This window comes from Neovison vison, chromosome 14 (assembly GCF_020171115.1).
Source record: "Neovison vison isolate M4711 chromosome 14, ASM_NN_V1, whole genome shotgun sequence".
Taxonomy (NCBI): domain Eukaryota; kingdom Metazoa; phylum Chordata; class Mammalia; order Carnivora; family Mustelidae; genus Neogale; species Neogale vison.
The window spans coordinates 16,243,058-16,264,327 of NC_058104.1; the positions used below are offsets into that span (position 1 = coordinate 16,243,058).

Sequence of the window (21,270 nt, forward strand, 5' to 3'; positions counted from 1 at the left end):
ATTAGAGACCAATATTGCTGATGAACATGGATGTAAAAATTCTCACCCAAATACCAACTAATAGGATTTGACAGCACATTAAACGGATTATTCACCATGACCAAGTGGGATTTATTCCTGGGCTGCAGGGGTGATTCAACATCCACAAATCAATATGATATACCACATAAATAAAAGAAAGAAAAAGAACCGTATGATCCTCTCAATGGATGCAAAAAAGCATTGGACAAGATACAGTGTCCTTTCTTGATAAAAACTCTGCACCATGGAGGGATAGAGGGAAATACGTCAATATCACAAGAGCCATATATAAAAGACCCACAGAGAATATCATCCTCAATGGGGAAAAAAAATCCTGGAGGAGAACTGGGGTAGCAACCTCTTTGACCTCAGCCACAGCAACTTCTTGCTCGACACAGCAAAGCAAAAATGGAGTACCAGGACTCCGTCGGGACAAAAAGCTTTGTACAACAACGGAAATAGTCAGTGACACTAAAACGCAACCTATGGAATGGAAGGACATATTTGCGAATGTCTTATCAGATAAAGGGCTGGTATCAAAAATCTATGAAGAATTTATTAGCCTCAACACCCGAAAAACAAAGAATCCAGTCAAGAAACGGGCAGAAGACATGAACAGACATTTCTGCAAAGACATACAGATGGCGAACAGACCACTGTTGAGAAAAAGTGCTCCACATCACTCAGCAGCAGGGAAATACAAATCAAAACCACAATGAGCTCCCACCTCAGGATGGCTCAGATTAACTCAGGAAATAACAGATGTTGGTGAGGATGCAGAGAAAGAGGGGCCCTCTTACACTACTGGTGGGAATGCCAGCTGGTGTAGCCACTCTGGAAAGCAGTATGGAGATTCCTCAAAAAGTTAAATAGAGCTACTCTATGACCCAACAATTGCACTAGTAGGTATTTATCCAAAGGATACAAAAATGCTGGTTCAAAAGGGCACCTGCACCCCAATGTTTATAGCAGCACTGTCCACAATGAGCAAATGTCCACAAAAGAGCCCAGATGTCCATCAACAGATGAATGGATAAAGAAGATGTGGTATATAAATGTGCGAGACACACACACACACACACACACTGGAATATTACACAGCCATCAAAATGAATGAATCTTGCCATTTGCATGCAATGATGTGGTACAACTAGAAAGTAGTATCATACTACTACGTGAAATCAGTCAGTCAGAGAAAGACTAATACCATATGAGTTCACTCATATACGGAAGGTAAGAAACAAAACAGATGAACAAAGGGGAAGGGAAGGAAAAATAAAATGAAAACAGAGAGGGAAGCAAACCCTGGGCCCCTTCCACATCACCTTCACGGCATCTGGGGAACACGGGAAGCAACATGAACGGGACGTTCAAGCTGCCGCTGTGTTTTGCCTTGACCCATCGGTCGTCTGCCAGGCTCGCTTGTTAGCTCGCACGTACGACAGAAGAGCACACTCGCCCCAGGTTTTAAAAGTCACACAAACACCCGGCTCCTTTGAGTTCCTCGTGCCACATGAACAAGTGCTGTCAGGAACCAAGGGGATCTCTGGGGCATCTCTTAGGACCCATGGACAACAGGTACAAGTTAAGAGAAGAGAGCAGGAGGGGCAACGGCCGGCCCACTGGACCCCCACTTGGTCAGGAAGCAGCCTCTCGGGCATTCGCTGAGCACAAGGGAAATGCGACCGGCCCAGTCGAAGGAGAAAATTATAAATACCAACCACAGTGGTGACCAGGTGCCAACGAGGAAGGCTGGGTCTGGGCAGACCATCCTCCCCTGCTCCTCCAGCTACTTCCAGAAGGCAGGCCGGCGACAGGTAGCCTTGTCATTGCATGCTCAGGTCTGAGATCTCGGAACGGTGCTCCCCCTTCTCGAGGAGCAGGTGAGCGAACACAGCCTCCCTCGCAGCAGCCGCAGCTCCGCAACACGCCAGGCGGAAGTCGGTGATTCCTGTCACCGCTCCAGAGAGCAAGCAGGGGCCGGCAGCCCCGCTCCACACTTTCGGACTCCCTGGTCTGAAGGAACCCTCCAAGGAGACGCACTTACACAAGATTCAGAAGACAAGAAGGAGGGACTATGCCTCCTCTCCGGCAGCCGCTGGAGGCACGAGGGCCGACCGCACACATCAGGTCTGCAGCGGCTCCCCAGCGGGCTCCCGGGAACATTCGCTGCGGTGCTGCGGCGCTCAGGTCACAAGCCGTGTCCTCTGAGGCCAGCGCCTTCCGACCTCCTCAAAGCCAGAAGCAATTCTCTCTGACCTTCGCCCCCGCCGGCCTCTCAATGGCTCTGTAAGTATTTAGTTCATTTCCTTTATTGAATCTGTTCTCACTACAATTCCCAAGGCGGGTCCGTTTTCCTGACACCACGACGGGCAGGGTCCGGACGGGTGGAGATCACCGGGGAGAGCGGGGCGAAGGCTCGTGAACTCTCCTGGAAGGTTCAATCCAGTAAACGGCAGGGAGCGCTCCAGGAACCGCAGGCAGCACAGGCCGCTCTGACAAGCTCCCCGAGCCGAGATCTAGGGGCGCAGCCCAAGAGCAGAGCCGGGAGGAGCCCCAGCTCGGTGCGTTCAGGGGACCGCCGGGAGGCAAGCGTGGCGGGACTGAAGCTCTGAAGACCAGATCTGTGGCCTAGGAGGCCACAGGAATGACTCGGGCTTTTACTGCGAGGGAGACGGGAACCCCTGGAAAGTGACAGGATCTGATCTCTCTGGGAACAGACGAGAGTGAAACCAGGAGGGGCACTAACATCCCTGAAATAGCACAAGGACCCAGGCCAGTGGCTCGCACCAAGGCAGAGCAGTATGAGCAGTGAAAAGCAGTCACATTCCAGATATATTTGAAAAGAAAATTTGCTTGGGTACGAGAAGTAGGACGGAGGGAAAAACAAGGGAGGAAAAATGACACACACACCCCCCCCCCCGGTTCCGACCCAAGCAAACGATAGAACCGCCATTAACTGACAGTAAAGACTGAGGGAAACAGAGTCGGGGGTGAGAATCAGAATTCAGTGTCTGATATGCTAAGTTCAAGACGCCTAGTACACCCCTGGATTGGTACCGGAGAGCAACCGTAACCCCCGAGAAGGGGGCAGCAAGCAGAGAAGCCCGCCCTGGGCACCAACCTGGTTAACGTCAGGTAAGTGGACGGGCCAGGCAGAGCAGGAGGGCTCCCTGGAAGCTGCTACCAGAGGAGAAAAAACTAGATGCAGTCAGTGCTCGAGAAAACCCGAAACCTGGGAGGGCAGCAGCGAAAATGCCCTGGGACAGAGGTTCTGGCGGAGCCAACGCCCCTGATGGGGGTGTGGAAGCTCGTGGAAATACTCTTGTTACCGATGTGTTTGGGAGGCACTAGCAATAAGCAAGCGGAGCCACTGCTCAGGATAAACCCCACAGAAGAGGGGGGTTCTACTTCCTTTCAACTGCCTCACCAGACCTCCATAATTGTGAAAAATCTCATCATAATGATCTGAACCTAGATTCCAACTTCATTTTGCCAATAAAATATTTTCTGTACAATTTTAACATACACTGAATTTTCCAGGAACGCAGCTACCATGTAAATTTTTTAAAAATTGAAAAAAAAAAAAAAAAGAACACTCTTGGAACACCTGGGTGGCTCAGTCAGTTAAGCGGCTGCCTTCAGCTCGGGTCATGATCCCAGGGTCCTGGGATCGAGTTCCGCGTCGGGCTCCCTGCTCAGTGGGGAGCCTGCCTCTCCTCTGCCTGCTGATCCCCGTGCTTGCACCGTCTCTCTCTGACAAGTAAATGAAATCGAAAAAAAAGGAAGAAAAGAGAACACTCTCTTTTATGCAAAACTTTCTCCAAGAAATTTCAACATTTTGAAAAACTGTGGCATAGAAAAAATGCAGTTTTCTAATATTTAAGTCACCAGCAGAACACCTGCATCTGTGTTATCTGTAGGCGTCACCTACAGATACATGACAGGAGAGACTCAAGATGGTCTTGGTAGACTTAGCACCAAATATTAAATAACAGACACGTGAAATGCAGGATTCTCACGAATCAAAGCTGTGTTAAAATTATGACGGTCATCTTACACACTGTTAGTTTTTATGGCATAATGCCAGGTATTTATCTTGCAATTATTATTTGAAATTAAACGTATTTGGGGAGGGTGCCTGCCATTTTAAAATCTTACTCTGAGGGGCACTTGGGTGGCTCAGTGGGTTGGAGCCTCTGCCTTCGGCTCGGGTCGTGGTTCCGGGGTGCTGGGATCGAGCCCCGCATCGGGCTCTGTGCTCGGCGGGGAGCCTGCTTCCCCCCTCTCTCTGCCTGCCTCTCCATCTACTTGTGATCTCTATCAAATGAATAAAATCTTTAAAAAAAAAAAAAAATCTTACTCTGAGCGTGTCACCAGAGGTCCAGCACAGTCTTCTCGGCCACTCTTACTACATTTTCTGCTTCCAACTCATCCTCTTCCTGCTGACACTTAGAGGATTTTGTTACAAATTGGACACAGACTGTGGCTCTCAACAAGATGTGGAATTTCAAGGCAGGAATTTTCTATGACAATTTGTCTCCACTCCTCCCAAATGACAACACAGAAAATTTTTCTTTCCCAACACTCACAAATGAGATACCACTCATTCACAAGTACATCTACATTTTTCATTTTTCTAATTTGATAGTCTACAATTGATAGGTATGCAGCCCTATTTCGATTAGGGTTATTTTCCTCTTTCTGTTATTATACCTAAATAATTCTGGCTTGCTATTACCTCTTATACAGAATAACCTCTGTTTATCTCTCTTCACTATAAACTCATCCATTATAAGCAGGTAGAAGTAGCTCCTATTTTACTATGCCTTCTAACAAAGTAGTGCCTAAGCATCTTGTAAGAAATACAAACTATTTTAATATAAAGTACTTCCTTTTCTCTGTCCTTACATCACAGCTAGAATAGAACACTGACTTTTTAAATTACGTACATGAAATTATATTTGTAAATCTGTGAATTTAATCTAGAATAGTAAAAGGGAATTATAAAACACTGGTTATAAGCAGAAAGCACTGAGTCTGACATTACTGAAAATCACTGGATTGGAAGAGACAAATACTGGATGTTAAAAGGGTTTAAAAAAAGAAAAAAGACAGTTGCACACAAGGATATGCTGAATGACAGAGAGTGTCGGAAGTGTCACCAGAATGTTCCTGCCCCTAAGGGTGAAGGCAGAAAAGCAGCAATGAAAAAAGGTAGAAGAGTTTCTCAAATATTCATAGGCAGTAGCAACAGGACTAAGGAGCAGACAGCACTAAAAACGGCTCAGAGGGATGCTGAGAAGATAACAATATTCCGAAAACAACAGGGGCTGGGGCAGCAGGCTCCTTATTAAGGAGGGCCATCAATGCACTGAGGCACCAAGCAAAGGTCACATACGGACTATGACATCGAGGGCAGGGCCATTCTGGGAGACAGGTGAAGACAAAAGGTTGTTTCCTCGCCAGGTACAAGATGAGGCAGGATCATAAAGGACAGGACACACAAAAATGCAAAGTAAAGGACAGACTTCAGGAGGCAGTAGTGTGAACTGAGGGTAGAAATTTTTAAGAACAGGAATAGAGAACATAAAGACAACCATGCCTGGAGAAGAAAGTCTGGTTTTATTCAAAACGGCCAGGTGTGGGCTAACCAAAACCGCAAGCATAGATCTTTGTGGGCAATACTCTTTATGGGGACCAGCCATATTGAGAGAAGGCCCGGAAGCCGGCAGCGGAGGGCCTGCGACACCGGAAGCCCAGCTACCGGAGGCCTACAGCAACTCCGCTCCGGGCGACGCGGCCAACAGCAGTGGGAGACTTAAACCACACATGAGACGAAGAACAAGTATCCTGGGGCACTTGGGTGGCTCAGTCGGTTAGGCGACCACCTTCAGATCAGGTCCATGATTCCAGGGTCCTGGCATGAAACCCAGCACGCATCGGGCTCCCTGCACGGTGGAGAGTTGGCTCCCCACTGCCCTTCCCCTGCTCATGCTCTCACACTCCCTCTCGTTCTCTCTCAAATAAAATAAACCTTGGGAAAAAAAAGGCAAACTAGCATCCAGAAGACATAAACGACTCTTAGAGCCCAACAATATAAAGGCAAAGAACCTAACGTTAAAATGGTCAGGGATCCGAACAGACATTTCTCCCAAGAAGATTCCCAAATGTCCAATAAGTACACATAAACAGTCAACGACATTTGTCATTAAGGGAAAAGCAAATGCAAATCAAAATCACTGTGGGGTAACAACTTCACACCCTCGAGGATGACTATACTCAAGAAGAGGGAAAAGAACAAACGTTAGCAGGTTGTGCAGAAACTGGGACCCTCGCACAGTGCCGGTGGGAATATAAAATATAATGGTACAGCCACTTTGGAAAATAGTTTTGCAGTCCCTCAAACGACTTAAACATAGTAACCATGACCCACAAATTCCACTTGTAGGTATTTAACCAAAGCACAAAAAAACACATCCACATAAAAACTTGTACATATACTGATGTTCACAGAAGCATCATTCACAATATCCAAAAAGTGGAAGCAAACCCAACGTCCACCAACGGACGGACAACACCAAAATGGGCGACAGCTATACACAGACTATTACTGGCCATAAAAAGGAACGGAATACCGATATATATTATCACGCGCATGCACCCTGAAAACACGATGCTAAATGGGAGAAGCCAGACAGAGAAGGCCACGTAACGTGCGAACGTCCGGGTGAGGGGAATTTATGAAGACAATAAGGAGACTTGTGGGGCTTGAAGGCCGGGAGGAGAAGGGACAATGAAGACGGACGGCTGCTGGTGCACGAGCTCTTCCACAGGGACAAAAATGCTCTCAAGTCGGACCGTGATACTATTTGCACAGCCCCGTGAATATACTAAAACCCATTCAACTGTGCACTTTAAATGCGGGAGCTGTAGGACAGGTAAATTATATTTCAATAAAGCTGTTTAAAAACGCCATCTTTCCTGGACCCATGGGATTTGAATTTATGGAAGTGACTGAGTGCCGGCCAACCTGGAGAGGCCACTGCCAACCAAAGAAGACACTACTAACATCTCTCAAGACAAGGGGGCACCCACACCACCCAGGGTGACAGAGAAGCAGCAGGTTTGCTCAGGAGGCAGAGAGAGGAGTGAGGGGAAAGCCAAGGCCAGAACTTTTACTGGGGTTTCTGCAGGAAAGGCAAGCCAGCACAGGGTAAACAATGCAGGACTGGCTTATTTGAATAATTCGGGCTGTAGGGCTGTCTCTCCTCCTCCTGTACCTGGCCCTGGGATAATGCAGCACAAGGAAAATACTGTCCTGGTGTGTGAGTCAGATAAGGAGGTAACTGAAGGCTGAAGATTCCGGACTGAGTGATTTGCACATGAAAGGCATACTTCGGGAAGGCTGTTGTTATCTTTAGGAATTAGCTGGCCCTGGGAGGGACAGTTTCTCCCCAGGTCGGTAAGGCCCCCCAAAAGCCTGAGCATCGAGGGTACATAAAATAATAAAATATAGTCAATCTAACTGGCCCTGTGATGAATGGATGCCACAGAGACAAATACAGAATCTGAGGAGATAGAATAAATGCATACAACAGAAATTCACAGGGTGATTCTAGAATTTATATGGAAACGCAAAAGACCCAGAGGGGTGGAAACTACACTGGAAATTTAAAAAAAAAAAAAAAAAAAAAAACAGGACAGAGAACTTACACTGCGTAATTTCAGACTTATTACAAAGCCACGGTTATTAAGACAATGTGGTATTAGCAAAAGGAGAGACAAAGACACCAATGACCAGAATAAAAAGCCCAGAAATGGGCCTACCCATAGACAATGACTGATATTTTACAAAGGCCTAAAGTAATGCAATGGTTAAAGGAAATTCTTTTCAATATCTGCATGGGGGCAGGTAAAGGAGTAAGTCTTGACCTTTGTCCCACACCACTCATAAAAATCAATTCAAGGTGAAATCAAAGACCTAAAACATAGTTTAAATTATATAAGAAGCTTCCACCAAAAAAAAAAAAAAAAAAGACACAGTATCTTTGTGACTTTGAAGTTGGCAAAGATTCCTTAATATATAAAAAACACTAAACAAACAAAAAACTAAAAGAAACAAAATGCACTAACCATTAAAAAAAAAAAGACAAATTGGACTTTATTCAAATTTAAGACTTCAAAAGATACCATTTGGGAAATGTAAAAAGGGAGTTGCAGATTAGGAGAAAGTGTTCACAGTGCATATTGGGGGAAATGACTCATTTCCACAACAGGAAGGACTCCTACAAATCAACAATATGATGTTAAACAACCTAATTCGGACAACAAACACTTCACAAATAGAACAGCCCGTGTGCACATGAAAAAAGGCACCCCTCCTCATCAGTAGTCGTCTGCAACATGCAAATTAAAGCCACAAGCACAGCACTTTGCGCTCACTAGAATGGCTAAAATTAAAAAGACTTTCAATACCACAGGCTGGTGAGATCATGTTCCAACTGTAACTTTCAGAAATTGCCAATCCAAGTATGAAACAGGACAGCCACACTGAAAATAGATTGAGAGTTTCTTACAAAGGTAAAATATATACCTACCCTACGACCTAGCAGTCCCCACTTTGGGATGTGGACCCAAAGGAAACCGAAATACATGTTCATAACAAAGTGTTCATAAGAAGGATCATGGCAGTTATAGTCATAATAGCCAAACACTGAAAGCAAGCCACTGCCTTTCAACAGATTAGACACAGTGGTACCCCCACATTACTGAATGGTACCCAGCAATAAAAACGGATAAATTACTGACATGTACTACAACACAGACGACCCTCAGAAACATTACGTTGAGTTTAAAAATCCACTTGCCAAAAAATACACATTAAGATTCCATTCGTATGAAATTCTAGAACAGGCAAAACCAAACTAGCCACAGCAACTAGAATAAGCGTTCCTGGCTGTGGGGGGGCGCTGCTGGCTAGACATGGACACGGTGAACTGACCAGGGTGAGGACATGGCCCATACGTATCTTAATTTGGGTGGTGCAGAAGGGTTTTTTTTAACATCCATCAATATGAGCTGAACTCATTTAGCAAATTTGTTCAAAATCATTACATTAAACGTAAATCATTCTTTAAAATGGTAAAATTCATTGGCTGCGTATCATAGCCGTACTAAAGTTGCATCAAACAGAAATAACATTTAAATAAAAATAAATACCTTTGTCCATCTACAAAGCTTCACCCCGGAGTGGCTCCCAATCAACTGATACCCTAAATAGAAAAAAAAGAACACAAGATTGAATTGATTCAAAGCCTCATATTAAAAGGTGATTAGAAACCTGTAATAAAATCATTTTTCTTTCCTTAAATGATGGCAGGCAACAACCCAGTGGCAAAAAACAGGTTTAAAGGTTTACTTCACCAAGATGATCAAATACCTTAAAATGTATATGCATCTAATAACACAAACTGGAAATACATAAGGAAACAAGAGGCTAATCCAAAATCATAGAAACTTTTCACATCTTTCAGTATCTAAGAGATCCCACAGACAAAAACTCACATGAGTTCTAAGACCTAAACAACACGGTAAAGGTGACAAAGAACACAGAGTACTACACGCGACCCCTACAGAATGCACGTGCTTTCGGAGGACTCAGGGCAACTTTCTTAAAAACAAATACAAGGGGCGCCTGGGTGGCTCAGTGGGTTAAAGCCTCTGCCTTCGGCTCAGGTCATGATCTCAGGGTCCTGGGATCGAGCCCCACATCGAGCCCCACATCGGGCTCACTGCTCAGCGGGGAGCCTGCTTCCCCCTCTCTCTCTGTCTGCCTCTCTGCCTACTTGTGATCTCTCTCTCTCTGTCAAATAAATAAATAAAACCTTTTAAAAAAACAAACAAACAAATACAAAAAACACATGCTAGGCTGTAAAGCAAAAGCAAGAACAAGAGACTGGAGAACTCACAACCGTAATCTTTGAAAAACGATGAAGAATCAGATGGCCAAAAGAAGACCGAAATAAGGAAACACTGCCCCAAGAAGTGGAAGATAAAATTCCAGGACCCAGGACCCAACATGAATTCTCAGCACCACTCCATAACCCAGCATTTAGAATTCGTGAGCCACGGAAGACATAAAAAGCGTGGAAAAGCCATGCCAAAGTGATCACATTTCCTTTTGTAATGAACCAGAAGAGCAAACAAGTAGAACACTCTGATTTCAGGAAGCGTTTAATAAGGTTTCTCCCAAGGCCACAGTCAGGAGTCTCTTACACAAAAAGACTCTTGACCTGCGGACGAATGAGGCAAAAGGAGACAGAATTCTAGTCTGGATGGTAGCACACGTGGCTCCGTGGCTGGTTAAACACCCATATTCACAGGGTGAGGATTCACGGAACAAAGTCAATGTGGATTGCAAGTCTCTAGCGGCAATACTACACGGCTCTGTCCTTTACCCTCTCCCACGTGCACGTAAACATCCCGCACATCAATAAGGCTCTCCGTACCTATCTGAAGAGAGAGCGGAGTCCAACGGAGCGAGTAAGCTCAGATGCAGAACGAGCATTTAAAAGATTCCTGGAGAAAATTCTAGTTCTTCTTTTGGGTTTCTACATTTTATGTTCCTGAGACCGTCGTCACAGAAATCACGGTCTACTACGTTAGTTCTTCATATTCTCCTTTTCCAAGGAACAAAGGGTTGTACAAAATGTTCACTTAGACAGTATGAAGAAGACCGCAGAGTACAGGATGGACAGACCTCTGGCTGACCACCAGGCCAAGGTAAGCCAAGGGTCTGCGGCCGCTAAAAATCACACTGCACAACTCCGTTCTAACCAAGATCAAGTGACAGAGGATTTACTCTCCCACCTGAAATGGGACAAAATATAGGAACCAACAGTTTCCAAGACATGAAACATCAGGCAACAAGGGACAGTAATAGGGAGACGGGAAACACACAAGATGAGCCCTACCATTCCCAGAGCTTACTGACTTGCAAGTTTCCAGGTCATGCCGCGGGAAGGGGCAATCGGAGAACAGCTCAGTACTCTCTGAGGCGAGGACATGAAAGCCAAGAGTCCGGGGAGCTGCATGGCTAGAGTTTGCAGAATGGAATACTGGAGAGTCAAGAGCTGCGCAGAGATTCAACCCAGGAATCTGCAGAGGATTCCCAGAAACATCTAGCTGAGGACTGCCTAGTGCAATAGTGAGAGAAAAACTCATGGAGAATTGGAAAGAATCACCTGAAAGGCCTAGAGGTACGCCCGGCACTCAGCTGGCTGGGAACTGTCTCTGGTCCTATCAGTCGGAAGCTTAAGATTCACAAGGCCCTGATGCCCCAATAATCAGAAGTAATTAGCCATATAGTGGGTAAGCTCTGGTCTCACTTGACAAGTCATAAAAGCCAGATTAAAAGGCTCAAACTGTTTCCAAGTAACTGCTCTTCATCTTAGAACTAAGCTTAAGGATGTTTATGGGAATACAAAAGTATCTAGCACCCCATAAGGTAAAATTAGATCTGCCGTGCCATCGGAGATTACCAGGCAGGCAACAGGACCGATGAAGAAATAACCCAGCAACGAACCTGATCCAGAAACGACACAGGGGTGGGAAGTACATTGCAACAGTTGTTAATTTTAATTTGTAGGCTCAAAGAGTTAAGTAGAGGGCGCCTGGGTGGCTCAGTGGGTTAACCCGCTGCCTTCGGCTCAGGTCATGATCTCGGGGTCCTGGGATCGAGTCCCGCATCGGGCTCTCTGCTCAGCAGGGAGCCTGCTTCCTCCTCTCTCTCTGCCTGCCTCTCTGCCTACCTGTGATCTCTGTCTGTCAAATAAATAAATGAATAAATAAATAAAAGTTAAGTAGAGACATGGAGACATAAAAAGACCAACTCAACTTCCACAGATGAAGACTATAAACCCGGAAGCTGAAAAACGCATTAGATAGCATTAACGGGAGAGCAGACATCAGAGAAAAAAGCTTACTACATCAGACCCGAAGACACAGCAACAGAAGCTACATGTAAGCAGAAATGAAAGCTAAGCAGAAAAAATAATTCTAAGTGAAAAGAGTATCAGTGAGCTATAGGTCAGATTCATGAGACTGAAGTCCCCAAGGAACAGGAGAGGGAGGCAGTGACAGGAAAATATTTGAAGAAATAATGGCCAAAATTTGTCCATTTGATTAAAACTATAAAATCCACAGAACCAGGAAGCTCAACAAATCCCAAGTAAAAGCAACATGAAGAAAACTACGTTGAGACACACTGTAACTGAATTGCTCAGAATCAGTAATTAAGAGAAGACCTTAGAGGTAGCCCAAGGGTGAAAACATCACATCGACAGAACAAATGAAAGACGGACACAAGCTCCATCGGAGGCCACGGGCACAAGTTGACACCTAGAAGACGCCCAAAGAGAGTCAATCGGCAATTCCACACCCATCAAACAACAGCCTTCAAAAATGAAGGCAAAATTGGGGCGCCTGGGTGGCTCCGTGGGTTAAGCCTCTGCCTTCGGCTCAGGTCATGATCTCAGGGTCCTGGGATCGAGTCCCGCATCGGGCTCTCTGCTCAGCAGGGAGCCTGCTTCCTCCTCTCTCTCTGTCTGCCTCTCTGCCTGCTTGTGATCTCTGCCAAATAAATAAAATCTTAAAAAGAAAAAAAAAAATGAAGGCAAAATAAAGCCTCCTTCAGAGACACAAAAGCTGAAATCATTAATCACCAGAAAGCCCACATGACACAAAATACCAAAGGAAGCCCATCAGGCAGGAAGAAAGCGCTGCCGGGCAAACACCGATCTCCGCAAGGGAACAAGAAGCACCAAGAGTGGTACCTACCTGAGCCAGTTATGTAAGATTGTTAGTAATCATTTTAATCAATTCAATAAATTTACATAAATAATTATGTAAGACTGTTAGTAATTATTTTAATTTAATTGAATTGATGACTGACTATTCAAACCAAAATAACAACAGCGTAGTGTAGGTTTATAACACACGTGAAAGTAAAACGCGTGGCAATAGCTTAGAGGCTGGCAAAGGGGCAAGAGATGTTATTCCTGAAGCCGCTTCTCCCGCAGGAAGCGGTGTATCATCTTAAAGATACACTGGGACAGGATACAGAGACACAGGGTAAAACCGCCAACCACCACCAAATGACAAGACAGTGTAACCAATGAGCCAACAAGGACGTAAAACCGAATCATAAAAAAGTAATGTAAGGAAGGCAGAAAACAGGAAGGAAGGAAATCAAACACATGAAACAAGTAGAAAACAGACAGCTAGAGGAAAGATTTGAACCTATCACAAAATCACTCTAAATAGTAAATAATCTCAACGTCCTTATTAAAAAGCATATTACATATACCTATTATATATACAAGCACAAACATTATACAAATACATACACACATGACCTGAATCCTCCTGTCTGTCTCCTCCAACAGGCCGATGGCTCCTTGAAGGGGACACTGTATGTTTGCCTGCATTGCCACAACTATTGCACACAAGCTTCTCGATAAATACAGAAAGACTCGAGTGAGGGGAGGAAATCAGTCCACTGACTCCCAACGGACCACTCTTTCTTCTACAGGAAATCAAAACTATTTGATCTCAAGCTATAGCCTCCTCAGTAAGTGACGACCACAGAACCCCAGACATATGCTACAGAAAACACTTCTAATCGATCCAGCCTCGTAGCAGCACGAGCTCTTTCCTGCATTTAAGAACTTCCACTTAATCCACGACAACACATGAAGAAGCCCGCGACGGCGTCTTCCGTCTGCAAACCCGAGCCACACTGACGCTAACAACCCAGTAACCCAAGCAGAGGGGAAACGTGCTGGCCCAGCGGCCACGCACCAGTGATCCGTGGGAAAAGAGGGGCTCCCTCGACAGTTGTGCAGTGACACAGCGGCTGGGCTGACCCCAGAAGGACCTCCTGACCCTTCTTCCCCCGTGGCAGTCCTAATTTAGGCTTCCTCGTCTAGGTATGAAATCAGAAGGCTGCGAGGGTCGTCCGGGGACCGCACCGCCCGAGTCCGCACCTTGTCTAGTGAGGGCTTCCCGGAGAGCCGGGGTTATCATAGCTCTTCGTTCGCCGGGGCCGTTCTTCCCCGAGCTCCGGAGCAAACCGCTCTTCTCCTCTGGCTGCTCCTTCTCTCTCTGCATGAAAATTAAAAGAACAAGTCAGCACGGGCAAAGGCACGAGAGGAAGAGCACAGCACTCACGACCACACGGCGGCGAGGACCGAGCCCTCGCGAACCCCGGCCCCAGACCCGGGCTCCTCCAAAGAGACCATGTTCCCCGTCAGATGCCGATCGAAGAACTGCCTGCCTCATTTTTCCTTATTCCTTCCAGAAAAGTAACTGCGCGCTCCAACACAGACCCCACCAAAGGTAAACCAACGACCCACTCATCTAGCTGCCAGTTACCCTCAGCAATCTGAGGGCAGACAGCTGCCGAAACGCATCAAGTCATTTCTCTGAATTTCAATTTCCTCAGCTGAAAAGGGAGGAAGGTAGCGTCTGGGGAGCAGGGATGTGTTAAGATTAAAAGAATAAATCACCAGGCACTAAGTCTGATACACAACAGACTTCAGGAAGATGTAAGACTGCTGGTTATTATATCTGCAAAGCCCCAAACAAGTCAAAATAGTGCTCGAGCCGTTTGCTCGGAGACCAAATTACTCCTCCACCTGTCGCCCTGATGGCTCCTTCTGGAAGATCCTGCGGGGAAAATGTGTCTTCAGCGAAAAAAAGAAACCTGAAGGAGAACACGAGATGGACTGTGTCTCGTTGTGACTGTGTCCCCCAGAACGTTCAGCAGCAGCTGACAACGTAAAGCCTCGCGTCACGCTTGTCGTGGCTTCTCTGTACGTGGCTTCTCACTGCACGGCGACCTTCACCCTTTAAACTCGTTTCTTCCTCTTTTTATTTTTATTTTTAATTTTTTTAAAGATTTTATTTATTTATTTGACAGAGAGAGGTCACAAGTAGGCAGAGAGACAGGCAGAGAGAGAGAGAGGAGGAAGCAGGTTCCCTGCTGAGCAGAGAGCCCGATGTGGGACTCGATCCCAGGACCCTGAGATCATGACCTGAGCCGAAGGCAGAGGCTTAACCCACTGAGCCACCCAGGCGCCCCTCTTCCTCTTTTTAAATCTTACCATATACACGTAATTTTAAGTTCTCTCGATGTCTTTTCGCAAGACGGTGGAACGCTAATCAGTAATGCCGGGGAAACACACAACGTCCGCGTTACCCTTCAGACGAGACACTGAGCGGGTCTCACTAGGAGACGCAGAAACTCAACATAATTCACCCTGGCAGCGGCCCCACCACCAAACCCATTTCCAGTGCCCAGTCCCTAGCAACCAGTAAGCAAACCTAAGAGTAATATCCTTTCTGCCTAAAAGTGGAAGCACCTCAGAGACCACAGGACGACTGAAATCTGCAGCCAACCGAGACAGACAGGAGGCTGGTCCGTGCTTGAAGCCGCCGGGGACTCACTGTATCATTCTGTCTACTTCTGCGAACATGCAACGTTCTCGGTACCAAAAATGTAAAACGGATTATAAGTTTTTTAGAAAGAAACAGAAAGGCTTGTAAGCCAAAGAAACTGGGCGTTGATTTCTCTGCCTTCCTTGTTACTTCAAGGATTTGCTCCCAAACTGGAAGTCAGTGAAAAAGTACTTTACAGACTCCAAGGGATCAAATGAGAAACAATGAACCCAAGTTAGCTCTCCCTGTACTGAAGTCAGCGTTCCCGGTTACTAAATGTAAACCAAATAAATGCAAAGCTAATGAACAATTTTGCTTCTGTTAATACAGTTCTCAACTACACATTTTCAGATAGAGCTGAAAAAATGTATAAATAAGCATCAATGATTTTCTCATCCATCATAAAATCCATTTAATGCTGGGTATTTTATTTAAAAAATATAGAAGTTTCAGTTAGTCTTTTAAAACATTTAAAATCAGGGGCACCTGGGTGGCTCAGTTGGTTCAGCACCTGACTCCTGATTTTGGCTCAGGCCACAGTCTCGGGGTTGTGGGACGCAGTCCTGCGCTGGGCTCAGCACTGAGCACAAAGACTGCTGGGGCTTCTGTGTCCCTTTCCCTCTGCCCCCCCCCCACTCTCATGCTCTTCCCTGCTCGCTCTCCCCTCAAAAAAATAAAAATAAAAATACAATATTTAGAAATAAAAGAATCCTCTGGCTTTTTTTTTAAGTCTATTTCTGCCAAGATGGGAGCTTAAAAAGGAAGCGTGTGGTACAGCAAGATGAGCTGACCTTGTCAGCGAGTCAGTGTCTCTGGGGTCACTGCACGGCAAGTTACTAGAGCTCCCCACTAACCACGCGAGAGGGGCCGGGAGGCAGCAGTATCTGCTCTCCAAACCTCTGTCTGCACAAAACATCGCCAGCCTGCCTGCCTACCCCCCAGGCCACATCAACCCAAAGCCGGACTCAGAGCTCCCGAGACCCCACTTGTGGTTAAAAAGACACACTCTGACCCCTACGAAATGCAGACTCCTAAAACGGTGCTCACGGAGAACGACCCACGTCCCACTACTAGACAAGTTGTCCAGGAGAAAATATGAGTGTAGCTACTGCATTTCAACCATTTACACACCAAATTTAGGAAAGCAATCAGAGGCCATGATGAAAGATCTCGAGCACTCAGGACATTCACCCTTCTCTGTCGCTGCGGCAGTTCAGGCCCCGCCTTCCGCACGCAGCAGTGACAGGGACACTTGACTTCTGAAAAGAAGGGCAATGCTTCCGAACAGTCCCCGGGAAGGGCAGAGCACCATTCCAATCCTAATTCTAATCTCCTGGGTGCGGACACTGTTCACTGTTCGCCCAGAATACAATAACGTAACAAACATACGTATGTACGGCGGCTACACAGCTTAAGCCGAAGTAAGTGAAAATTCCACAGCCGGCCAACCGTGATTCCTCCCTCCCCCGGACGCCCCACTGGACAATGAGTGACCAGTTCTGAAGCTTCACTTCCCACAGACTGGCTCAGTCCATCCACAAGGCCCTGGTCTCTCGGAACACGGGACAACTGTGAAAGCTAGCCTATCTCCCCGTCTCCAACCTGGAATCCCATCCCTTCCCAACCCCCGCACCCACCACACCTGCCCGGAAAGAACAGGCACGACCTCTCCAAGCTGCTGCTTCCCGACGAGCACAGAGGAAAGCTCCTTACAAGCTAACCACCTACGCATTTAGGAAAATGACTGTAAGTAAGTGGAAAGTCCTTTAAAAACAGACAGGACTATATTAATCTTACATAATCTTGGGAGCCAAAGTGGTACTAATTCCTTTTTAAAAAAGAAGATACTAGCAATATCAGCTAATTCATTTTCATTCTGTCATCCCCAAAAGCGCGGTACCATCCCAACTGTCAACCAGGAAATAAACAAGCCAAAAAAAAAAAACCAAGTCATCCGGTAAAGATTTGAAGGTAAATCTCACCTAGCCAGCTGCCAAACAGGTGTTTTGCCACAAACAAGTTTTTCATTACCAAAGTACACAGACGTTTCTTCTGGGAGAAAGAATCTGTTTCGATCTATTTATTTTATCGATCCTTGCTTTACCGTCCAGTGACTCCCTCCGTCAGCAAGCCACGCAGGAAGCCGTCCCAGGCTCTCCGGAGAGCTCGTTCTCCGGTACAGGCAGCCGGCTCAGGCCCGGGGCCCCGGCGGCCCAGGGTGGCAGGCAGCCAACGTCTGGCCGGACAGAGGAATGCCTCAGAGCTGGAGCGCAGCGACTCCTAGCTCGAGAAGTGCCCATCTCACTTCTCTCCATAAGGATCCTAGACCCGGCAACTTTCAAAACTAAAAACTCTCCTTCGGGTACTGAAACTAAAACTCCTTCCGCTGCAATTGAACCCCACTTCTGCGGGGTCCTATTTCTTTAAGAAAGGAACCCCCGTGGGGCGCCTGCGTGTGCCAGTCCTTATGCGTCTGCCCTGCACTGGCCTGGGATCAGGCTCGCTCTGGGCTCCCTGCTCAGCGGGGAGCCTGCTTCTCCCTCTGCCTCTGCTGCTTCCCCTGCTTGTGCTATTTCTCTCTCTTCCTAACAAATAAATCTTTTGAAAAAAAAAAAAAAAAGAAAGAAAGAAAGAATTCCAGAACTCACTGTAACAGCGCTCCTGGCTACAAAGGCCATGGGTAAGACAGGTTGGTGTAAAGGCGGTGTCTGGCGGTTCAAGGGCTGTGTCACCCGTGTTTCTGGGTGAATTAAATACCCAAATCCTTAAAAATAATAATGCAAGGGTACCAGCTGCATGTTATTCCGCCGCAGTACTGTGCAACTTTGTAACCAGTACTGGACACGCCGAGGCACCTCTGGAAACTGAAATGCTTCTCTGGTGAGTAATTACCAGGCATTCGCCATTTATTTCCAGAACGAACGATACTGATATCACTGTTTGTCTGCTTAACCGGAACATGCTGTGGGGAGTATTTAACAACATTAATTTACTGCAGGGAAAAAAGGAACATTCTGCTCTACATTTATAAATCACAACCAAGAGAAAAACAAAAAATAAACAACCTAAGGACTGCCGGGCTCTGGAGAACTCCCTGAGCCGTACCCAAACTCTTCAGATTGTCTTCTAAAAACCGCTGTTCCCCTGGAGGGTGAAACAGAGACAGAGTCTAGCCTTGACCCCACTTCGGACAAATTGCTGTACTTCTCTACACCTGCTTCCTGCTCTGTAAAACGGCAAAACGGAGACGGTAACAGGATGGATGTCAGGGTCCACGTGGGAACCGAATGAGACAATCCAACGTGTACTTCGATCTCTCCTAATATCCTGAACCTGTACTGGACTTACCCTCACTCCCCACAGCCCTAAACTCTCCGTCCTATTCGATCGAATCGCACTGCTTCCCAACGCCTGTTGGTTAAAGGTCACAGCCCCGCGACAGAGAATGAAAAGGCCTCCCGTATCTTGCCCCTGCGTTGCCTTCCTTCTCTTTCACTCCACACCTGCCCACCCCCAACTCAAAACTCTAGACAATCACACTGCTTAGGAGCAAACATGCCGCGCTCCCCGGCAGGCCACCCCTCTGCTTCTGCATCTACCTTCCTGACCTCCAACATTTCACACGTTGGCTCTCTGGTTTGCGGACATCGCTGCGACCCCCCGAACTCTCTTCAGCCCTGGAACTACCGTCTTGGGTCCTGCTCCAGAAGACGGGAGGCAGAACACCGTGGTGGCATACCGGTCAAGCAAACCGTTCGAAGACAAACCTGTTCGAAGACATCTCATACGAAAATGGTTCACGGTCCCCACGTACACACCACAAGGCACGCAGCACAACTCAGCGTGCACAGGAGTGACCTCCGCCTTCACAACAACTGCTTGTGAAGTTGTTTTCTCCCACTTCAAAGATGGGAAAACAAAATGACAGAGTAAAATGACATGCCAACAGACACACCGGCTGAGACAGTGTGACTGTGGGAATCGGGGACCGTTACTCAAAAAAAGGTCCTGCAAAAAAGGAGTACTCTGGCCCAACACTCACAAGTGCTCACACTCGTCTACGGTAGTACCTCCCGCAAGTCAGTGCGCGAGTGCGCGCAGGACAAGAATCTGGTGGAACCAGCACCTCGGGAATGCGTAAGAACGGACGCCGAAGAAAATGACAAAAAATACACGAAAAAGAAAAGCCAGGCAGTAGTAGCATCCACCACTGAGTTTACATTATGTCCGGTATAAAATGAAAACACAAGACCTACGTGGAGACCCTGCTATAGCTGAAATGAAGAACAAAAACTGCTTATTTCCGGGCGCCTGGGTGGCTCAGTGGGTTAAGCCGCTGCCTTCGGCTCAGGTCATGATCTCAGGGTCCTGGGATCGAGTCCCGCATCGGGCTCTCTGCTTGGCAGGGAGCCTGCTTCCTCCTCTCTCTCTGCCTGCCTCTCTGCCTACTTGTGATCTCTGTCTGCCAAATAAATAAATAAAATCTTTAAAAAAAAAAAAACTGCTTATTTTCACGTCAAACAGAAGTTAGAAAAACATTTATATTCATTTTTGCCCCAAATCTAATGACTTCATGAGGAACTTCTTATGAGAAATCTAAAATATCATAAATCAATTGCTTAAAGTTCATAAAATCCAAAATCATGCCATTTCAAAAAATAATTTACAGAGCTGTCCAAAACGTCCATTTGCTCTCTCCAGTGCCCTCTAACGGACAGAAGAGGAAAAGTACAGAAAAAAATGAACCCATGAATTACTCCACTCTTGACGGTACACTTGGAATTTGCTGAATTAGATCTTCAGTGTTCTCAATACACACACACACACGCACACGCACACATGAGGTAACTGTAAAGGAAGGACTTGTACTTCTCTGTGGTAATCATTTCACAATGTATACATATATCACATAATATACCTTAAAAAAATCAGTGTGCAACCTGAACGTATAAAATTTTTATCTATCAATCATACCTCAATAAAGCTAGACAAAAAAAGCATTCTAAACTCTTCACTCACTACAAATAAAGTTTAATTCTCTCCTCTTAGCCTTATGGAAAAATCCAGAAATCGATCTACATCAGGTACCTCATGCACAGAAATCTACCCTGTTTTAAGACCGTTTTGCCACTGAGAAATTACTCGGATTCTTCATTAAGAGTCATAAAATTATACATTTGCTTTGACCCGGTGTACCAATATGGGGAAAATACAACCTAAGATAATATCAGTACATTTTTTAAAGTAAAAACGGTCTCGGACCAGTGCTAATTGTAACAGCAGAAAGCCTGAAAGGGACTGGCCGGCCAGCTGTAGGGAAACAAAAATGTCTAAGCAACCGCGCTCCTCACTTTGATGTGTGTCAGGCTGGGACTGGGACGCACGGCCACGTGTGTTCTCATCTGACTCACACGTGCAAGGGAGGCAGAGGGCGAGGGCCCTGCTCCGCAGACAAGGGGATCAAGGCTGCGAGGGTTAAGCTGTGCTCTCGGATCACTGAGTTACACACCCGCTGGGCCAAGGCCTGAACCCACACCGCACACACTGGTCATTCTCCACAGCCCCTCTGCCAGGGCTTCCGAAACACTGAGCTTCCAAAATCGACAGAAGCGACCGCGACACAGGCAAGTATTTAAAAACGAGCAACAAGAACACTCAGCAATCTTCAATCGAGACAATAATTCTAGATATTACAGCGTAGAGTTGTACACTCAACAAGAACTCTTTTTGGTTCTGAGCTTTACAGAA

At 46.3% G+C, this 21,270-nt stretch overlaps 1 protein-coding gene across 2 annotated transcripts in view; it reads right to left on the reverse strand.

Moving 5' to 3' along the window:
• LOC122896102 (S-adenosyl-L-methionine-dependent tRNA 4-demethylwyosine synthase TYW1-like) overlaps window positions 1-21,270 on the reverse strand; it is a 199,397-nt gene that overhangs the window by 152,735 nt on the left and 25,392 nt on the right. For both annotated transcript variants that reach the window (XM_044234071.1, XM_044234070.1), the window contains exons 8-9: window positions 14,070-14,187; window positions 9,244-9,296 (exon numbers count right to left, since the gene is read on the reverse strand). In XM_044234071.1, the coding sequence (XP_044090006.1) occupies window positions 9,244-9,296; window positions 14,070-14,187 (171 nt within the window). The remainder of the gene's footprint in view (window positions 1-9,243; window positions 9,297-14,069; window positions 14,188-21,270) is intronic.